At 46.2% G+C, this 18037-nt stretch overlaps 1 protein-coding gene across 1 annotated transcript in view; it reads left to right on the top strand.

The window, feature by feature from the left end:
• Positions 1-213: 213 nt before the first annotated feature.
• The window catches only part of UTP20 (UTP20 small subunit processome component), a 106802-nt gene continuing 88978 nt past the window's right edge, over positions 214-18037 (top strand). Inside the window, exons 1-12 of the mRNA XM_055118510.1 lie at positions 214-400; positions 1357-1437; positions 5747-5813; positions 5920-6052; positions 6828-7016; positions 10897-10978; positions 12290-12427; positions 12542-12697; positions 14223-14369; positions 14456-14590; positions 15640-15717; positions 16341-16519. Of these exons, the coding sequence (XP_054974485.1) occupies positions 356-400; positions 1357-1437; positions 5747-5813; positions 5920-6052; positions 6828-7016; positions 10897-10978; positions 12290-12427; positions 12542-12697; positions 14223-14369; positions 14456-14590; positions 15640-15717; positions 16341-16519 (1430 nt within the window). The 5' untranslated portion in view covers positions 214-355. The remainder of the gene's footprint in view (positions 401-1356; positions 1438-5746; positions 5814-5919; positions 6053-6827; positions 7017-10896; positions 10979-12289; positions 12428-12541; positions 12698-14222; positions 14370-14455; positions 14591-15639; positions 15718-16340; positions 16520-18037) is intronic.

An 18037-nucleotide genomic window follows, 5' to 3' on the forward strand; every position in this document is an offset into this window, starting at 1 on the left:
AAAAAGTTATAATAAATACACTCATTTAAAAAAAGAAAAAAAATTTCCTTTCTAAACTTTATACTAGCCTTTCTGAGTGAAAGACACACCCACTGCACCCAGCCACAGGCAGAGCTATCCGCGCTCTGTCAGCTCCCAGGTGCGCCTGCTCCGTTCGCTGCTTCCGCCCACGTGACGGCGTAGGCTCCGCCCCCACGGCCAACATGGCGGCGCCCAGGGATTCCTGCCACACGTGAAACAGAGTTGGGCCTGGGCACCCAAGACTCGGAGCGTGAACCGGTTTCGACCCCCTGAAGCCCATCTCCTTCCACCAACACTTTGAGAGGCCCTTGCGGGCCGCTGTCGCCCTGCAGCCATGAAGACAAAGCCCGTTTCACACAAGACGGAAAATACGTACCGGGTAAGCGAGGAAGCAAGGGCTGCACCCGTGGATCCTCGATGTCTAGGCTGTGAGATTTAGCAACGAGCGGAGCTCTCGGGGGTGCAATATTTAGCGGGTCAAACGTGAATCTTGTCGCCGTAGCCTCTGGCAAAAGAGGGAGACCCCCGGGGCTTATAGTGAATGTGGTCTGCTACAAGCTGTCTGCATAGCAGGTTTTGCCCTGGTGTTACGGGCTGTGATCGCCTGGGAATTTACTCCAGTCCACAGTGAAATTCATTATCACGGGCCAGTTGCTTTTCTACCGCCTCCCATCCCTCCTATTCTTTTACCGAATTGAGGGGGAGGAGGACGGCACAGCAGGAGAGTTCCTGCCACTGCCTATGAAACCGATTTCTATTTGTCTCTTGAGGGTTTCTTCGCTTCTGTACGATGATAGGTGTATGCAATAAAAAAAGAAAAGAAAAAAAAACTATCTGTGGCAACAATTTAGCAACATTCCTGATCTTGGAGGTGACCAAGACAGTATGATCCATAACCGGACATGTAGAGAGGTCCCTTTGGCAGCTTTCTTTAAGATCCATCACATCCTACCATGAAAATCGTATTTAAAATGGCACAACTGGAAAGATATGAGCGTATTTGTAGGTATTTAGTTGTCTTCAAGTCTATTTTATATTAACAGTGCTTTTTTAACTCTGCTGGTTACTGTGTTTTTCCACTTCTGTGATCAATCATTTATATCTTCTTTGAGTTTCAATATGCAGTTGGCATTTTGTGATGAATAGAAAATGCTAGTTTGAAATTGCAAGCGAAGCATACTGATGGTTACAGTAAGAGGTTTATTGGCACTTTAAACCCCTATACTTTCACAAGGAAATCATCCACCTGTGTTTATTACCACAGCACGCTAACACAGACATTCAGTAGAAGTATTATTGATGGATATGTTTTAAATGTGCTTCCTCCCACCCCAGTTTCTTACATTTGCTGAAAGACTGGGAAATGTGAATATCGACATCATTCACCGAATTGACAGAACTGCAAGCTACGATGAGGTAAGAGAAGCTTATGTTAGTTGATCTTTGAAGTACTCAGTCCGCATTTTAGTTTCTCCTCGTAGAAGTGAGTTGTTTGTCAAACCATTTCTTTTTGAACGTGGAATTCTTCTCTTTCTATTATACTGTCTATAACAAGTTAGCTTTAAGTTAAAGTAAAACTCCCAAGTGTTGCATAGCCCTGTGAGACCAGTTGCAACCATATTGGCCAAGGGCAGATATGACCACTACAGAAAATTCTGTGGAACAGTGCTTTATTAGATAGCTAAATTGACTGGAACCTTGTAGTTTGTCACTTACTTTCCCATTTGTATTCTGTGCACTGCCATTGTCTGTAAGCTACAATTTAAAAGAGATTTATTTTGATTTGTTTGGGGGGCCACAATGGGTGGTTCTCAGGGCTTACTCTTGACCCTGTGCTTAAGGATCACTCCTCGTGGGCTTGGATGTGTCGGGGATTAAATCCAGGTTGACCACATGCAAGGCGAGTGCCCTGATTGCTGTGCGATTGTCCCAGCCCCACAATTTTAAAGCAGATTTTGAATGACTCATTTGTATGGAGTTTAGTCTTTTCCTCTTAAAACAAGGTGAGTAAGTTGTATTTTTTCAGTTCTAACCATTCACCAGCACTCACTCCTCTACTTGAACTCTTGTCATTTTTGCTGCATCAAGTTGTTAGTCCTCTGCTTACCTTTTAAGATCCTCTGTACATTTCCTTAATCTAAAGATTCGTTCTTAGTTCTTACTATTCTCTCAGCTCTGCTGCTTATTGTCTTATTGTATGTCAATGTGTGAATTCAGTATGTTCAATGCTATTAAAGTTAATTAAAAATTCAAGTGTTCATTAAGTCTGGGGAACTCACCTAACTTATTTGGAAGGGAAGAGTAGGGCAGGTATCAGAAAAGAATATAGATTGGTGAAACCTAAGTTGATCCTTGTTGTTATAGTTTCAGTGTGGCAAAAAGGACAGGAAATACTGGTTCAGACTGATGGAGAAGTTTCTATAAAGAGAAGCTAAGGAATGCATGTTGCATTCAAAATACTGTAAAGATAGTATGATTCTAATTTATATGTTGGGTATTTGTGTGTGATGGTGGAGGGATAGCTTGTGCCAGATAATTCTAAAAGGAGAGGTTAGGATCCTAAAGGACTTTCAATCCAAAGCTAAGTTTGCATTTTCAATCTTGAAGCTGTGGGTGTTCATTGTCAAGTTAGAAGGCAGGGGAATGAGCGACATGCTTAGGTGTCAGTTTTAGATTTCTCTGGCTTTGGTGTAAAACAACAACAACAACAACAAAAAAACCAGCCTGACATCAGAACCCTCAGTCATGAGAATCTGGCAGTCATCAGAGTGGGAAATGATTATAGTAGCCGCAGTTAGGATGGAGAGGAGGGAAAGATGCCAGTGATGTTGAAGAAGTAAAATGAGAAGGACCTCTGAGCTGCTGGGTGTGTGGGGAGAAGAGATTGGGATCCAAGTTTTGAGTCGGACAGTTCGGTGGTTGGGAACATCATTTCTTGAGATAAAGTTAGAGGAAAAGTAGCATGAGGTTGATTTCACTTGGAGTTTGTTGAATTTGATGTACTTATCACCATCCAAATGATGGTCCACATCCAAATGATGTGGAAGAGTGTCGGTGACTTTGGAGGTGAAATTGCAGATTGAACGTGTAGTGCACGGTTCATAGTATAAGCCCTAGGGGAGGATGGAAGCACTATGGGCTAGAATGTGAAGTTAGAAAAGAGAACCTGCAGTACAGTCCCGGACTGGATGGTCCATAATGACCTCAGTCACCTGTCTGCAGTGTGTTGGCGGTGTTTGTCGTCATAGCTTTTTATTCTCTCGTGAGACAGACTAGGTTTCTGTTTGTGATGGCAGAATCCTAGTGAAAACACATAACAGAGCTTACAAAAGCCTAGTTCTGTCTCTCACAGGATCACTTCCACTGCTTGTTACTGGTCAAAGCAAGTGCTGAGGTCTAAGCCAGATGTAAGGGTGATTCCCATTCAGTAGACTCTTCAGCTTGTGAGAGAGTAACTATGCAAAGGGCTGGGGGTAGAATCTGTCTCCAGTGATTTGCTTGCACCAGTCATCATGCGCAGTGAGCAAAGTCTTCACGTCGGGTTTCAAGCTCTTAGGTGCATTTACCTTCAGTCTTAAGAACAGAGAGTAATGGGGATCTCTTTCTTCCTCTCTATTCTGCCCGTTATTTTTTCCCCCATTTTCTTTAAAGTTCTACAGAGCACATTGTAAAGGCTCACTTCTTTTTTTGAGATGGGAGATGTGGCATGCTGTTTGTGTTTATGCGTTTGTTCCCTCCCCTCCTCCTGTGTGAAGTATACATAAATACACAGAGTACTGGTGTTTTGGCTTTGTCTGACTCTTACTTTGAAAGAGTACAAAGTAATCTATACTCGGTTCACAAGCTGGACAGTACAGTGTGACCTTGGAAAATTCTCTTGGCCCCTCCTCTCTCTTATTGCCAAGGAAACCAGTGTTGACAGTTTGATCTATGCATATTGTTTCTCTTACGAATTTAAGCAAACATTTATGAAGGCCTTTTTTCTTTTCTTTTTCTGAGGTGCTGTGATCACGCCCAGGGCTTTATGCATGCAAGACAGACATGAACTTATCACTGACCCACATCCCTAACAAAATACAACTCTTTTTTGTTTGTTTTGTTTTTGAGCCACATCCGTCAATGCTCAAGAGTCACTCTTGGCTCTGCATTCAGAAATTACTCCTGCTGGTGCTCGGAGACCATATGGGATACTGGGGTTGGTCCCAGTGCAAGGGAAATGTACTTTCTGCTGTTACTATCATTCCAGTTCCAATACAACTCTCTTTAATGGCCATGTGACAAATTTTATACTATGTATAGACCATAACGTATGCTAAACTTTTTTTGTTTTCAAATATTTAGACTAATTTATGTTGTCCTCCTTACTTATCATCAAGCTGAACAATACCTTTGCATTTGTATTTGTAAACGTTGTGGTGTCTTCAAAGGGGGGTTTGCTAGGTCAAAGGACATAAACTGATTTTAAATTTTACCAGAAGTGCCTGGTTTCTGTTACAACTACAGAGTCGTGGCAGTTCGTATTTTCTTTTCTTTTTCTTTCTTTTTGGGTCACACCTGGCATTGCACAGGGGTTACTCCTGGCTCATGCACTCAGGAATTACTCCTGGCAGTGTTCAGGGGACCATATGGGATGCAGAGAATCGAACCCGGGTCAGCCGAGTGCAAGGCAAATGCCCTACCCACTATGCTATTGCTCCTGCCCCAGTTCATATTTTCAAAAGTAAAATAAAGTGTCAAAGAGCATTCCACCCCCCCTGGATTTAAATCTTAAAATTTTGCAGGTTTTGAGAATTATTTGCTGCAACCAAATTTTAAAAAAGCAACAAACACAAAAATCAGGGCCCCCGAAAGATATTACAGCAGGTAGGGCGGTCCGAGGCCCCACATTTGATCCCCTGAGCACAATCAGGAGTGATCCCTGAGCGCAGAGCAAGGAGTAAGCCCTGAGTAGTGGGTGTGGCCCCAAACCCGAAATCAAACAGGCAATAAATAATAATAAAAACACTTACAGAATCACTTACTCGTATTTACACCTGATCGCTCCTTTTGGATGGGGGGTTGTTGAGTTACACTTGGAGGTGTCTGGAACACTGAGTAGTGTGTGTGTGGGGGGACACGGGAGGGGGGGGAATCAACTCTGGGACTGTGGCATACAGTGCACAGCCCTCTGAGCCTCCTCTGGCCCCTGATAGTTTTAAGGTGTGGTTAGTTTAGACTCCTTAAAAAAAACACACACACAATCAACTAAAGTGAGTCTTGTCAATATTCTCTCTCTCTCTTTTTTTTCTTTTTTTTTCTTTTTGGGTCACTCCCAGCAATGCACAAGGGTTACTCCTGGCTCTCCACACAGGAATTACTTCTGACGATGCTTGGGGGACCATATGGGATGCTGGGAATCGAACCCAGCTCAGCCGCGTGCAAGCCTCTGCTATTGCTCCAGCCCCGTCAGTATTCTCCTAAGGCACAGTTATTTTAACTTTTGATCATAGATTTTATTTTCCTTTTTGTTTTGGACCATATTTGGTAGTGCTCAGGGCTTATTCCTGGCTCTGTGCTCAGGGACCAATCCTTGGTAGGGCTCGGTACCACATGGGATGGCAGAGATGGAATTCTGGCTGACCATGTACCCTACCCGCTGTGCTCTTTCCAGCCCCAACCATAGATCCTCTTAAATCATAGTTTTGCTTCGAGTTGTCTAATTAATTGATTGCTTGACTCTTGGCAGGAGGTTGAAACCTACTTTTTCGAGGGCCTGCTGAAATGGAGAGAATTGAACCTTACGGAGCACTTTGGTATGTTCTATTTTATTTCTACCGTATTTACCCATCATTTGTATCTTTGGTTCAAAAGAGTGAAATTGTTGAAAAATATCCTATTCTTATTTTCTTTTTCTCCCAGGGAAATTTTACAAAGAAGTTATTGACAAATGCCAGTCGTTCAATCAGTTGGTGTATCATCAAAATGAGATCGTTCAGAGTTTGAAAACTCACCTGCAAATCAAGAACAGCTTTGCTTATCAACCCCTTTTGGAGTGAGTAGTTCATTTGAATTTCAAGAAACATTGTGTCTTATAGCTCAGTAGCCCTGAACTCTGGTATTTGTAATTTAGAAGCAAGAATTGAACCTCTTCCATTAGAGCTGGGTATTAGTATTTTACCATGAAGCAGAATCTTAAGGAACTACTTTTTTGACTTTTGTTTTATGCTCTCAATGGAATCCCATTTTTCTCTGACTGTAGGAGTGGCTGGCCATAACTTGTGTAAAGCACCTTCTTACTCTAGCCAGATTTCTTTGCTGGACTTATAAAACAAAACGTTTATGTAGGGCTGGAATGATAGCAAGGGTGTTAAGGCGTTTTGCCTTACTTGCCACCAGCCCTGGTTTAATCCCTGGTACCTTGTAGTCACTGAGCACCAGGCAGGAGTGATCCCTGAGCATGAAGCCAGGAGTAAGTCCTGAGCATTGCCAGGTGTAATCCCCCCAAAGTTTATCTAAGTAGGTAAATAAGTTTTAAAAAAAATGTGGGTTGACATGAGGCCAGGAGACAGTTCAAAAGGCTGAGCACATGCTCGGCAGGCAGGAAGCCTGGCCTCAATCCCTGGCACTGCCGAGTCCCCTGAGCATCAGTGCGTGGGCCCCCGCAAAACAAGCCAGACAGACTAGGGAGCACTTTGCCCTCTCTTGAGAGCAGACTTGGAAGACTGGACATCCTGTAGCCACTGGTGATCTGCCCTGATTTGTGAAACCCACCAGCAGTCCTTGGTCTTCTGAACTCCGTTGCTCATCGGTGCTTCTTCTTAATCCAGCTTGGTCGTCCAGTTGGCACGCGATCTACAGACAGACTTCTACCCCCACTTCCCGGATTTCTTCCTGACCATCACCTCCATCCTGGAGACGCAGGACACGGAGTTGTTAGAATGGGCATTCACTTCGCTCTCCTACCTTTACAAGTACCTGTGGAGACTGATGGTGAAGGACATGGCCAGCATATACAGGTGATCTTCTCTCTCTCTCTCTCTCTCTCTCTCTCTCTCTCTCTCTCTCTCTCTCTCTCTCTCTCTCTCTCTCTGTCCTGTCTCTCTCTTTCTCTCTCGGGTTTATTTCCCTTTAAAGCGTATTCATTTGCACCCCGGTGCTGCATTGTCAGTGTACCAAATCTGAGGCCCCCCGCATCCGTGTAGTTTCACAGCTGCTCCAGCCTCCCTGTTCACAGTCCAGCTTCCATCAGCTATGAAAGCAAAAGCAGGCCCTGCCCGTCGGCTGCTCTAGGTGGCCTTGGGAAACATAATGGGGTGCTTGAGGCCTCCAGTAGGTGGATCCTCCTCAACACTGATGCTCAGGGCCAGAGCCATAGTCCAGCGAGGGGTAGGACATTTTGCCTTGCTCGTGGCCGACCCAGGGTTCCATCCCTGGCATCCCATATAGACCCCCGAGCACCGCCAGGAGTAATTCCTGAGTGCAGAGCCAGGAGTAACCCCTAAGCCTTGTGGGGTGTGACCCCAAAAGCCAAAAGAAAAAAAAAAAAAGATGTGCAGGGCCTCAGTGCAGTTACAGGGGTTAAGCCATGTGTCTTGCAGGTGGTTGACCCAAGTTTGATCCCGGCACCCTGAGCCCTGCCGGGAGTGATCCCTGAAAACAGAGCCAGGAGTAAGCCCTGAGCAGCGCCGGGTTCGCCTCAAAACAGAACAGTGCCTTAAGCCATCTTGGCTTGGTCAGTTTTCTGCTTTTTGGGTAAGGGCAGTTGTTAACCCCTGAGACACCAGGAGGGAATTTCCAACTCCCCTCCTGCTTTTAGTGAGCACTCACCACCCTGCCCTGCCCTCCTGCCCCTCCTGATGTGGCTGCCTGACCCCTCAGCTCGCCCGTTGTCTTCTCCCGGCTTCTGACTCCAAAGAACCTTCCAGCTCAGTTTCTCGTTATTTGCTTATATCATACTGGTTCTCTCACCACGGTGGTCAGCGATCCATGCTATAGCCACGCGGTGGTCAGCAGTCTGTGCCATAGCCGTGCGGTGGTCAGCGGTCTGTGCCATAGCCGTGCGGTGGTTAACGGTTTGTGCTATAGCCATGCGGTAGTTAGCGGTCTGTGCCATAGCCGTGCGTTGGTCAGCGGTCTGTGCGATAGCCATGCGGTGTCAGCAATAGCTGTGCTTTCTAGGCTCCAGTCCTTGGGCCATGTTCGGTCCGATGATGTAGGAAGGTTGGAAACAACTAAATGTGTACCACCGTGTGTTATCCCGATCCTGTTTTCTTCCTCCAGCTGTTGAGAGCACCCTCTGCTTCCATCCTTCTAGCCCCGCAAAAGCTGGCCTGGATTTTGTCATCTTTGCAGATTTTCCCAAGCACCTTCACCAGAGTGAAAACTTTGTACTTGGAGCTACTCTGGCGTGCCTCTAGTTCCTTGCTACCGTAGCCAAAGTCAGCACATCCATCCGCATCCCAGCCGGCTCTCCATCCCTGAGTCCAGGGATTCATACTCCTCCTGCCCCTCTCTCTGCCAGCTGTCCAGTTTCTTCTTCTTTTTTTTTTTTTGCTTTTTGGGTCACACCCGGCGATCACAGGGGTTACTTCTGGCTCTGCACTCTGGAATTACTTCTGGTGGTGCTCAGGGGACCATATGGGATGCTGGGAATCGAACACGGGTCTGCCGCATGCAAGGCAAATGTCCTACCTGCTGTGCTATTGCTCCAGCCCCCAGTTTCTTCTTCAACAGTGTTTCTCGGTGTACTCTTTTGGATACCTTGCCCCTCTCCCCACTCCCCTTTGTTGTTGGTGGTGCAGTAACAGGGTCTTACACACACACACACACACACACACACACACACACACACACACACACACACACCAGCTTGTGGTACTCATTGGGCATCACACCTCAGGTTGTGGTCCCGCATGCCCGCACGTGTGGTTCCTAGCACCCACCAAGGTTTGCACAGTTTCCAGTTTTCTTTATTTTTTAAATTTGTATTACGTGGGGGAGCTTGAGGGCGACACCCAGGGGGTGCTCAGAGTCTACTTGTGGTTCTTGCTCAAGGGTCGCTTCTGGCAGTGGACCATGTGGTGCTGGGGCTCGGCCCAGGGGCTCCTGCATGCGAAGCAGGTGCTGCAGCCCTGGGAGCCATCTCCCTGGTTGGACGGCTGCTTTCTCACCATGACACCATCATTACTTCCGACCATCGAGGTGTGGGGCCACAGGGTGCCTCTGATCTCATTGTCTTCACACTCACTCGATTCAGTAACCATTGACTGTGCACCATATGTCAGCCACTTGAGATACGATTGCTGAAATTCGTAAAAAATCTTCCTCTTCTTACAAAGTTCACCTGGATGATGTGGGCAGGTGCCTGCATGGGAGAGGGGTAGCACAGAATCCTGGGTGAGGGATCTGTGTGTGTGTGTGTGTGTGTGTGTGTGTGTGTGTGTGTGTGTGTGTGTGTGATAGCAGGAACATGACAGCAGGGAGATTATAAAGGACCCGAGGCCGTTGGGAAATCTTTGCCTTCGCTTGTGCTCTGGAAACATCTCAGGTTTCCCTTCCCTCTACCCACCGTCTCTTTCATGCCCTTGTTCCCCCAAGCTTGTGTGACTCGGTCAGCTTTCTAGCTGCACAGCCCTCCTCTGCCCTTATGTTACCCAACAAAGTGCTGCCAAGTTAATTTTCTTCAATACACTCTTGATTTAAAAAAGAAAAATTGGGGTGCTGGGGCGATAGCAGAGCAGGTAGGGTGTTTGCTTTGCACACAGCCAACCTGGGTTCGATTCCCAGCATCCCATGTGGTTCCCCGAGCACCGCCAGGAGTAATTCCTGAGTGAAGGGCCAGGAGTAACCCCTATGCATCGCTGGGTGTGACCCAAAAAGCAAAAAAAAAAAAAAAGAAAAGAAGAAGAAAAAAAAATTTTGGGATCCACACCCGGTACGCTCAGGAGTTTCTCCTGGCTCTGCACTCAGGGATCCCTCCTGGTAGTGTTTGGGGGACCATAGGGGGCTCTGGGGATCAAACCCGGGCTGGCATATGCAGAGCAAGTGACTTACCCACTCCAGCCCCCCCAAACTCTCATTTCTTAATTAGCCGGTACTTAGTTACTCCCTGCCTGAAGAAGGAATTGATCGGGGTTAGGAAGACGATGAAAGTCGGAAGGAAACATACTCTGACTCCCGAAGCTAGGATGATCCTTTGAGACAGTGCAGTCATACGAGTAAGGATGTCATTTTGGCTGTGTGACTAAATGACTTTGATCAGGTTGTTGAGTTTTCCTTCCTCAGTTTCATTGTCTGATGGAGGATGATAACCATACTTCCTATTCCATAAAGTGACCATGATGTCTTGATAAAGGAACTGAATGAGTCAGTGTTTCCATAAATATCTAGCAGCTAGAGTCCAAACTCCTGTTTGGTGTCACAGTGCTGTGTGTCCCCCTCCCCCGCCCCCCACCCCGTCCCTTCCCGGCATACCTGGGCTGCTTTCATCTCTCCCTGTCTTCCTTCTTGCAGGCTGATGAGTCTCCTGGTTATCCCTGGAGTTTGATCACTTCTGCCCACCTCATCTTTGCTCTTGGTTTTCTTCTCTTAGTCAGAAGCACTCCAGTACCCACCTGAACTTGCCCCGTCATTCGGTGGCTCCCTCCGAGTTTCGTTTTTCCATGGAGACTTCCCTGTGAGACCAGCAGCCTGATCCTAAGATGATTCATATCTGTGGCCTTCAGTCTTCTGTTCAGCAAGGGAGTGTCTGGGGAATCGAGTGAACATTGAAACTGCTCATTTTATACCTGCGGTGGAATTTTTGCATCCTTGGCATGATGTTGGACACATGTAGCTGATACAGAGTATATCTTAAAATTGTGGCTAATTTCACATGTCTTGTTTTCTCATTTACAGCATGTATAGTACACTCCTGGCCCATAAAAAGCTACATATAAGAAATTTTGCTGCTGAAAGCTTTACTTTCCTGATGAGAAAGGTCAGTTTGATCTACTGTCTGTTGCTTATTAATCTAATGAACAGAAGCAGAAATTCTTTAGTAAAGACATAATTTTGAAGTGTTTTTTTTTTTTTAAAAAAAAAATATATATATATATATATATATATATATATAAAACTTGATTTATTTCATTGTAAGAGAGATCTTTGCTCACTAACCTGTTTGTTTTTTTGGTTTTCTGGGTTTTTTTGCTTTTTGGGTCACACCTGGCAATGCACAGGGGTTACTCCTGGCTCTGTACTCAAGAATTACTCCTGGTGGTGCTCAGAGGACCATATGGGATGCTGAGAATTGAACCAGGGTTTGCCTCATGCAAGGCAAATGCCCTACCCACTGTGCTATCGCTCTAGCCTCTGCTCACTAATCTGAAATAATTTAAGCCACTTTTATTGTCATACACGTTTGAGTGTCATCTCTATAATTAAAAACTGGCCTTTTGTGCAAGTCACTAAATATGAACAATGAAATTAATAATAAAGCTTTAATAATTTTTTCTCAGGAGGAACTTACTGCATAATGTTATTATATTTGTTTCCATAGTAAATTTAGAGGATTTGTTTTGTTTTGTTTTGTTTTGTTTTGCTTTTTGGGTCACACCCAGTGATGCACAGGGGTTACTCCTTCCTGGCTCATGCATTCAGGAATTACTCCTGGCAGTGCTCAGGGGACCATATGGGATGCTGGGAATCAACCCGGGTCGGCCACTTGCAAGGCAAACACCCTACCCACTGTGCTATTGCTTCAGCCCCTAGAGGATTTTTGTAATAAAGCAAAATCTTTGGGGACTGGAGCAGTAGTATAGTGGGTAAGGTACTTGCCTTGCATGTGACCAATTAGGGTTTGATCTCTGGCATCCCATATAGATCCTGGAGCCGTACCAGGAGTGGTACATGAACACAGTGCCAGGAGTCAGCCCTGAGCACAGCCAGGTGTAATCGAGACAAAACAAATAAACCAAAAAACCACCCCTGCCATAAAACACGGAATCTTTGTATGAAAGACATATTCATCAGATAAAAGTATTTGATTAACTTTAAAAGTTAGATTGTTGCTCTGTGTAGTTTTTCTTGTTATTCGTACTTTTCTACCAATGAATGACTTTTTTTTAAATGACATTATAAATGATAGCTTAGTATTGTAGTAGTTTGAAATCATTACACATATCTATTCCTTTTATGACGATGTCCTAATTGCGTTGAAATTGGAATCTCAAAAGGCTCTTTGTTTTCCTGCCTTTGGAGAGGTGGATGTTGTCAGCTCGATTTCCCTTTTGTGTTTTGTGTTTTGTAGGTTCTGGATAGAGATGCGCTTTTCAATCTGATGTTTCTTGATCTTGAGGAACATCCAGAAAAGGTGGAGGGGGTTGGACAGTTGCTGTTTGAGATGTGCAAAGGAGTCAGAAACATGTTTCACTCCTGCACAGGAAAGGTAAGCAACCTCAGAATTAACCTGAGTCGGGAATGATCACAGTGGGAAGTAATGAAATAATCCTAAGAAGTTAGAGTTGCAGTGTCCCTTTGAATGGTTCTTGGATTCCCACAGGCGGTGAAGCTGCTGTTCCAGAAGCTGGGACCGGTTACTGAAATAGAAACTCCCCTGCCTTGGGTCTTAGTTGGAGAAACACTCAAAAGCATGGTCAAGTCCGCTGCATTGTACGTCTCCAAGGAACACTTTGGTGTGGTTTTTGAATGTTTGCAGGTATGTTCTGATTCTCAGTGGTTTGGATATAAGGGATTTAAGAGTTGATTCTCATTTTTAGCTTAGCAAGTCACTGCTAGAGACTATTTAAAATGTTATTTTCACCGCCACATTAAAATTTGCCTTCCCTGCATCGCCTGTACATTTTTGGGGTGTTCATGGGCGGGGGGTGGTGGAAGCAGGGCACAGGGTAGTAAGCTCAGGACTGACTCCTGACTCTGCACTCAGGGATCATCCTGGAGTTGCTCGAGGGTCCATATGGGGTGCCGGGGGGTTGAACCCCGGTCAGCTGCATGCAAGGCAAAAACATTGTACCCATTGTACCCTGTTTTTTTTTTTTAATTTTTTAACTTTTTTTATTGAATCACTGTAAAATAGACCCTTACAAAGCTGTTCATGATTGATTTCAGTCATACAGTATTCCAACCCCCATCCCTCCACCAGTGTACATTTCCCAGTACCAGTGTCCCCAGGTTCCCTCCCATCACCCCCACCCCCCATCTCCACCTCCTGCCTCTGCTTTTCTTCTCTCTCTCTCTGTCTGTCTCTGTCTCTGTCTCTCTGTCTCTCTCTCTCCCTCCTCTCTCTCTCCCTCTCTCAGTCTTTCTGTCTCTCTCTCCTTTTGGGCATCATGGTTTGCAATATTGATACTGAAAGGGAAATTGTCTACCATAGAGGCAGGGGGAAGGGTGGGATGGGGGGATACTGGAGACATTGGTGCATTGGTGGTGGAAAATATGCACTGATGGAGGGATGGGTGTTTGATCATTGTATGACTGAAACTCAGACGTGAAAGCTTTGTAACTCTTTATCATGATACAGTAAAAAACAAATGAAAGAAAGAATATCCCCTTACCTACTTTTAACACTCAGTTTTTATCCAGCATGGTCATTCCGAGCTATTATGGTCTGATCCTGTTTTTATTTGATTTAATACTTACTTTTTTCTCTCGGGTTGTATCATAGTCTTTTTTGGTTTTAGTTTTTGGGCCGCACCCGGCAATGCTCAGGGATTGCTCCTGGCTCTGCATTCAGGAATTACTCTTGGCGGTGCTTGCGGGAACCCTATGGGATACCAGGGGTTGAACCCAGGTCAGCCGTGCGCAAGGGAAGCACCTACCACTATACTCTCACTCTGGCCCCTGCATCGCAGTCTTGCTTCATTGGACTGAGCATTGCTCGTCCTCCAGCAGTCTGGTCACGGAGAGCGGTGAAGAGTGCCTGGCAGCCAGACTGTCTCTGCTGGAACACTGGCCGTGTCACTGCTGGCGAGTCAGTCTCGGTGGAAGTAACCTAAGTTTCTCTGCTCGGGTCTTCCCTTCTGGCAGAAGGGGGTGATGTCAGGTGCCCTCGAGGTTTGTCAGCAGATGCTGGTGAAGAAACTCAGAGCGCTCGGTGCCGTGAGCTGTTACTGTTCTTGTCACAAGCCGGCCAGTGCCATCTTCCTCTTCCAGAACACGAACGTTTGAACCGGATGAACCAAGGCTGATTGATGGTTGATCTCTCTGAAATCCCTTCTCTGCAGGAATCCCTCCTGAGCCTGCACGCCAAAGTAACCCAAAGGAACAGTGAGGAGGGTTCTGAGCAGATGAGAAGGCTGTTGGAAACCTACCTGATCCTCGTCAAGCACGGGAACGGAGGGAAGATAACTAACCCAGTGGGTGTGTGCACGGTGAGTTGGCAGCATCGACGCCGAGAGCCCGTCGAGTTGCCGAAGTCAGTCACTGAGACGGCTTTGTTTTGCCTCTGATCTTACAGGTGTTGTCTCAGACGTTACAAATAGCCCATCTCTCCACATCTTGCTGCAAAACCCTTTTGGAGGTGATTTCTGCTTTGCTCCTAGCTGAGCACGTGTCCTTGCCAGAGGCTCTCATCAAAGAAACCGTAGAGAAGGTAATTCGCTGGGAACACACAGCAATTGGTGGTTCCAGGGAGGTTAGTGCTGGGTAAAGCCGCCTGGGGGAGCACCGGGAAGCATTGCCTCCAGGGAAGGTATAATCTCATTAAGAGCTATGATTCGCCCGCTGAAATGGAAAATAAGCAAAACAGACTGTGATAAAGCCGGATCTGTTCAGCAAACATTGAGCTGGCAGATGGAGCTTCCCACCAGCCAATCTCCTAGGCTGGTCCTCGTGGGGGCCGGCGGGTTTTGGCTGTTGGGAAAGCGAGACCCCCAGAGGAAGTAGTGATCCTCTCCTGAACTGACCCCTCGGCCCTGCATTGCTACGCAACAGTCCGGGCCGCCTGGGTTTGGGCAGCGAAGCCCTTTCCAGGGGGCCCCCACCGGAGGTGTCCTCCGTGGCTGACTAGTCAGAGAAGGGGTTGAGAACTTGGGGCGAGGCAAGACCTGCTCAGAAACTGGACACTCAGGTGGGGGTGTGTCCCCGCAAGGTTCTGTTCTGCTTGAAAAAGTAGCCGGGCCTCCATCAATGGGCATCGCAAGGCCTCGGGAACTTGTGAGGCGGGGAAACGGTTTGCCGGCGGCTGTGGTTTAGGTGGTCCGGGGAAGGGATGGGTGGCAAGAGGGATTGAAAACCAGAGCGGTCCATGGGCTCTCCCCAGCTGCCCCTGAAGTGCAGCACTGTCAGGAACAGGGAAAGGGGTGACAGTGGCTGCTCACCAGCTCTGTGTGTCTGTGTTCCTTGGAAGAGGGCCAGGTTTGGGGATCCCGGCGATGTGCCCACCTTCCTCCTACTTGCCTCTGGCCCCCACCTGGGTGTGCCCCTCTGCGCAGTGGCTGCCCGGCGGCTGGCCTCTGGTCCTGCCGTCCTCCCAGAGCCTGCTGACTGTCAGCCGTCCCCCTAGTCCTGGCTCAACGGGCAGCGGGCCTGGAAGGCTTCAGGGATGTGTGTGTGGATATTGATGTTCTTCCATATGATTTTCCAGGAATGGGGAAAGTAGTCTGGGTACTAAAAAATCATACTCTCGTCTCTGGTCTATAGACTTTTGAGAGCCGGCTTGAAAGACGTTTAATTTTGGATTTTTCTGAAGTCATGTTTCCTATGAAGCAGTTTGAGCAGGTGAGCAAGATACATTTTTTTTTTCCTCTTTATTCGGTCATAAATAGGTAGACTTTGGGGGCTGGAGAGAGAATGCGGTGGGCAGGGTCATTCCTGGCCATGCCCAGAAGATCAGGTGGTGCCGGGATGGAATCAGGCTGATCTCAGCCCTGTCTGTCCCCTTGACCTGCTGTTAGGCTGGGTCTAGAGTTCCGGCGCTGTCACCCTCCCTCCGTACTGAAGGCCTTGCGCCTTTGTCTGGCTTTGTTGTTTATTCCTTATTGTCCTGCTGGTCTAGGAGACTGTAGTTCCTGATGCTTCACGATCTGGTGTCCTTTGTTTTTTTTTTTTTTGTTTGTTTTTTTTTTACTTTGTGGAAATATGTGAGTCATCTCTTTGTCAGACACTCTGAAATTGGTCCATTGTTGTGGGGCTGGAGCGATAGCACAGCGGGTAGGGCGTTTGCCTTGCACCCGGCCGACCCGGGTTCTAATCCCAGCATCCCAAATGGTCCCCTGAGCACCGCCAGGGGTAATTCCTGAGTGAAGAGCCAGGAGTAACCCCTGTGCATCGCCGGGTGTGACCCAAAAACCAAAAAAAAAAAAAAATTGGTCCATCGTTGTGACTTCCTGTCTTATGTTTAGCTTTTCCTGCCCAGCCTCCTCCTGTACCTTGAGACTTGCTTCTTGACCGACGACACGACTGCCACTGACGAAGCTCTGGCGCTTTTGACCAAGCTTGTGCTGAACAAGGCCGCGCCTCCCTCGGCTTGCTCCTTGGCCTCCGAGAAGTATCCTCTGGCCTTCCCAAAGCAGGAGGCGGGGTAAGTGCTCAGGCCATGAACGTGGCGTTGCTGCCAGCCACCATTTGAAAATAGCATGCCGAGGATGCTGTATAAAGCCAGGATCTTTAAGAATCTACCCGTAGGAACTCCTCGCTACCGTGACAAAAGCAAAGCGTTATACTATCCCTTAGTCGGGTTGTATTTTGCAAAGTCAAAACAGTCACCTCTGGGTATCCTGATAGGGACTGCATTAAATTTGTATAGTGCTTTGGGCAGTATTGCCATTTTGATAATGTTAATTCTCCCTATCCATGAGCAGGGGACGTGTCTGCATTTCCTAGTGTCCTCCTTTATTTCTTGAAGTAGTGTTTTGTAATTTTCCTTGTATAGGTCCTTCACCTCTTTGGTTTCCAAGGTACTTGATTTTCTGAGGTACTATTGTGAGCGGGATTTTTTTTTTAATGTCTCTTTCTTCTCTTTCATTATTTGTATATAAGAAAGCCATTGTCTATTGGGTGTTGATTTTCTAGCCTGCCACTTTACTATATCGACTTGTTGTTTCTAGGAGCTTTTCTGTAGAGTCTTTAGGGTTTTCCAAGTATAGTATCATATCATCTGCAAATAGTGATAACTTGATCTCTTACTTTCCTATCTGTATGCCCTTGATATCTTTTTCTTGTCTAACTTGGCCAGGACTTCCAGTACTATATTGAATAGGAGTGGTGAAAGCGGGAAACCTTGCCTTGTGCCCAATCTTAGAGGGAAGGCTTTCAGTTTTTCCCCATTGAGAAGATACTTCTCATTCTCAATGAGCTTTTGGAAGATGGCTTTGACTATATTGAGGAAAGTTCCTTCGATGCTCATTCTGCTGAGAGTTTTCATCATAAATGGGTGCTGAATCTTGTTAAATGCGTTCTCTGCATCTATTGATATGATCTTATAGTTTTTATTATTTCTTTTATTAATATGATGAATTATGTTGATTGACTTGTGAATGTTAAATCATCCGTGCATTCCTGGGATGAATTCTACTACGTCATGGTGTATGATCTTTTTGATGAGTCATTGGATTCTATTTGCTAATATTTTGTTGAAGATCTCACACCACAGAGACTGGTACACATTCAAAAGAACAAAGGCAACCAGTGCTGGCATGGATGTGGGGGAAAAGGGACACTCCTGCATTGTTGGTGGGAATGCCGACTGGAAAACAATATGGACAGTGCTTCAAAAATTAGAAATTGAGCTTCCATATGACCCTGCAATACCACTTCTGGGAATATATCCCGAGGATGCAAAAAAGCACAGTAGAAATGACATCTGTACCTATATGTTCATTGCAGCACTGTTCACAATAGCCAAAATATGGAAACAACCCGAGTGCCCTAAAACAGATGACTGGTTAAAGAAACTTTGGTACATCTACACAATGGAATACTATGCAGCTGTTAGGAGAGATGAAGTCATGAAATTTGCTTATAAATGGATAAACATGGAGAGTATCATGCTAAGTGAAATGAGTCAGAAGGAGAGGGACATAGAGGGACTGCACTCATT

The sequence above is a fragment of the Sorex araneus genome, chromosome 10 (assembly GCF_027595985.1).
Source record: "Sorex araneus isolate mSorAra2 chromosome 10, mSorAra2.pri, whole genome shotgun sequence".
NCBI classification, from domain to species: domain Eukaryota; kingdom Metazoa; phylum Chordata; class Mammalia; order Eulipotyphla; family Soricidae; genus Sorex; species Sorex araneus.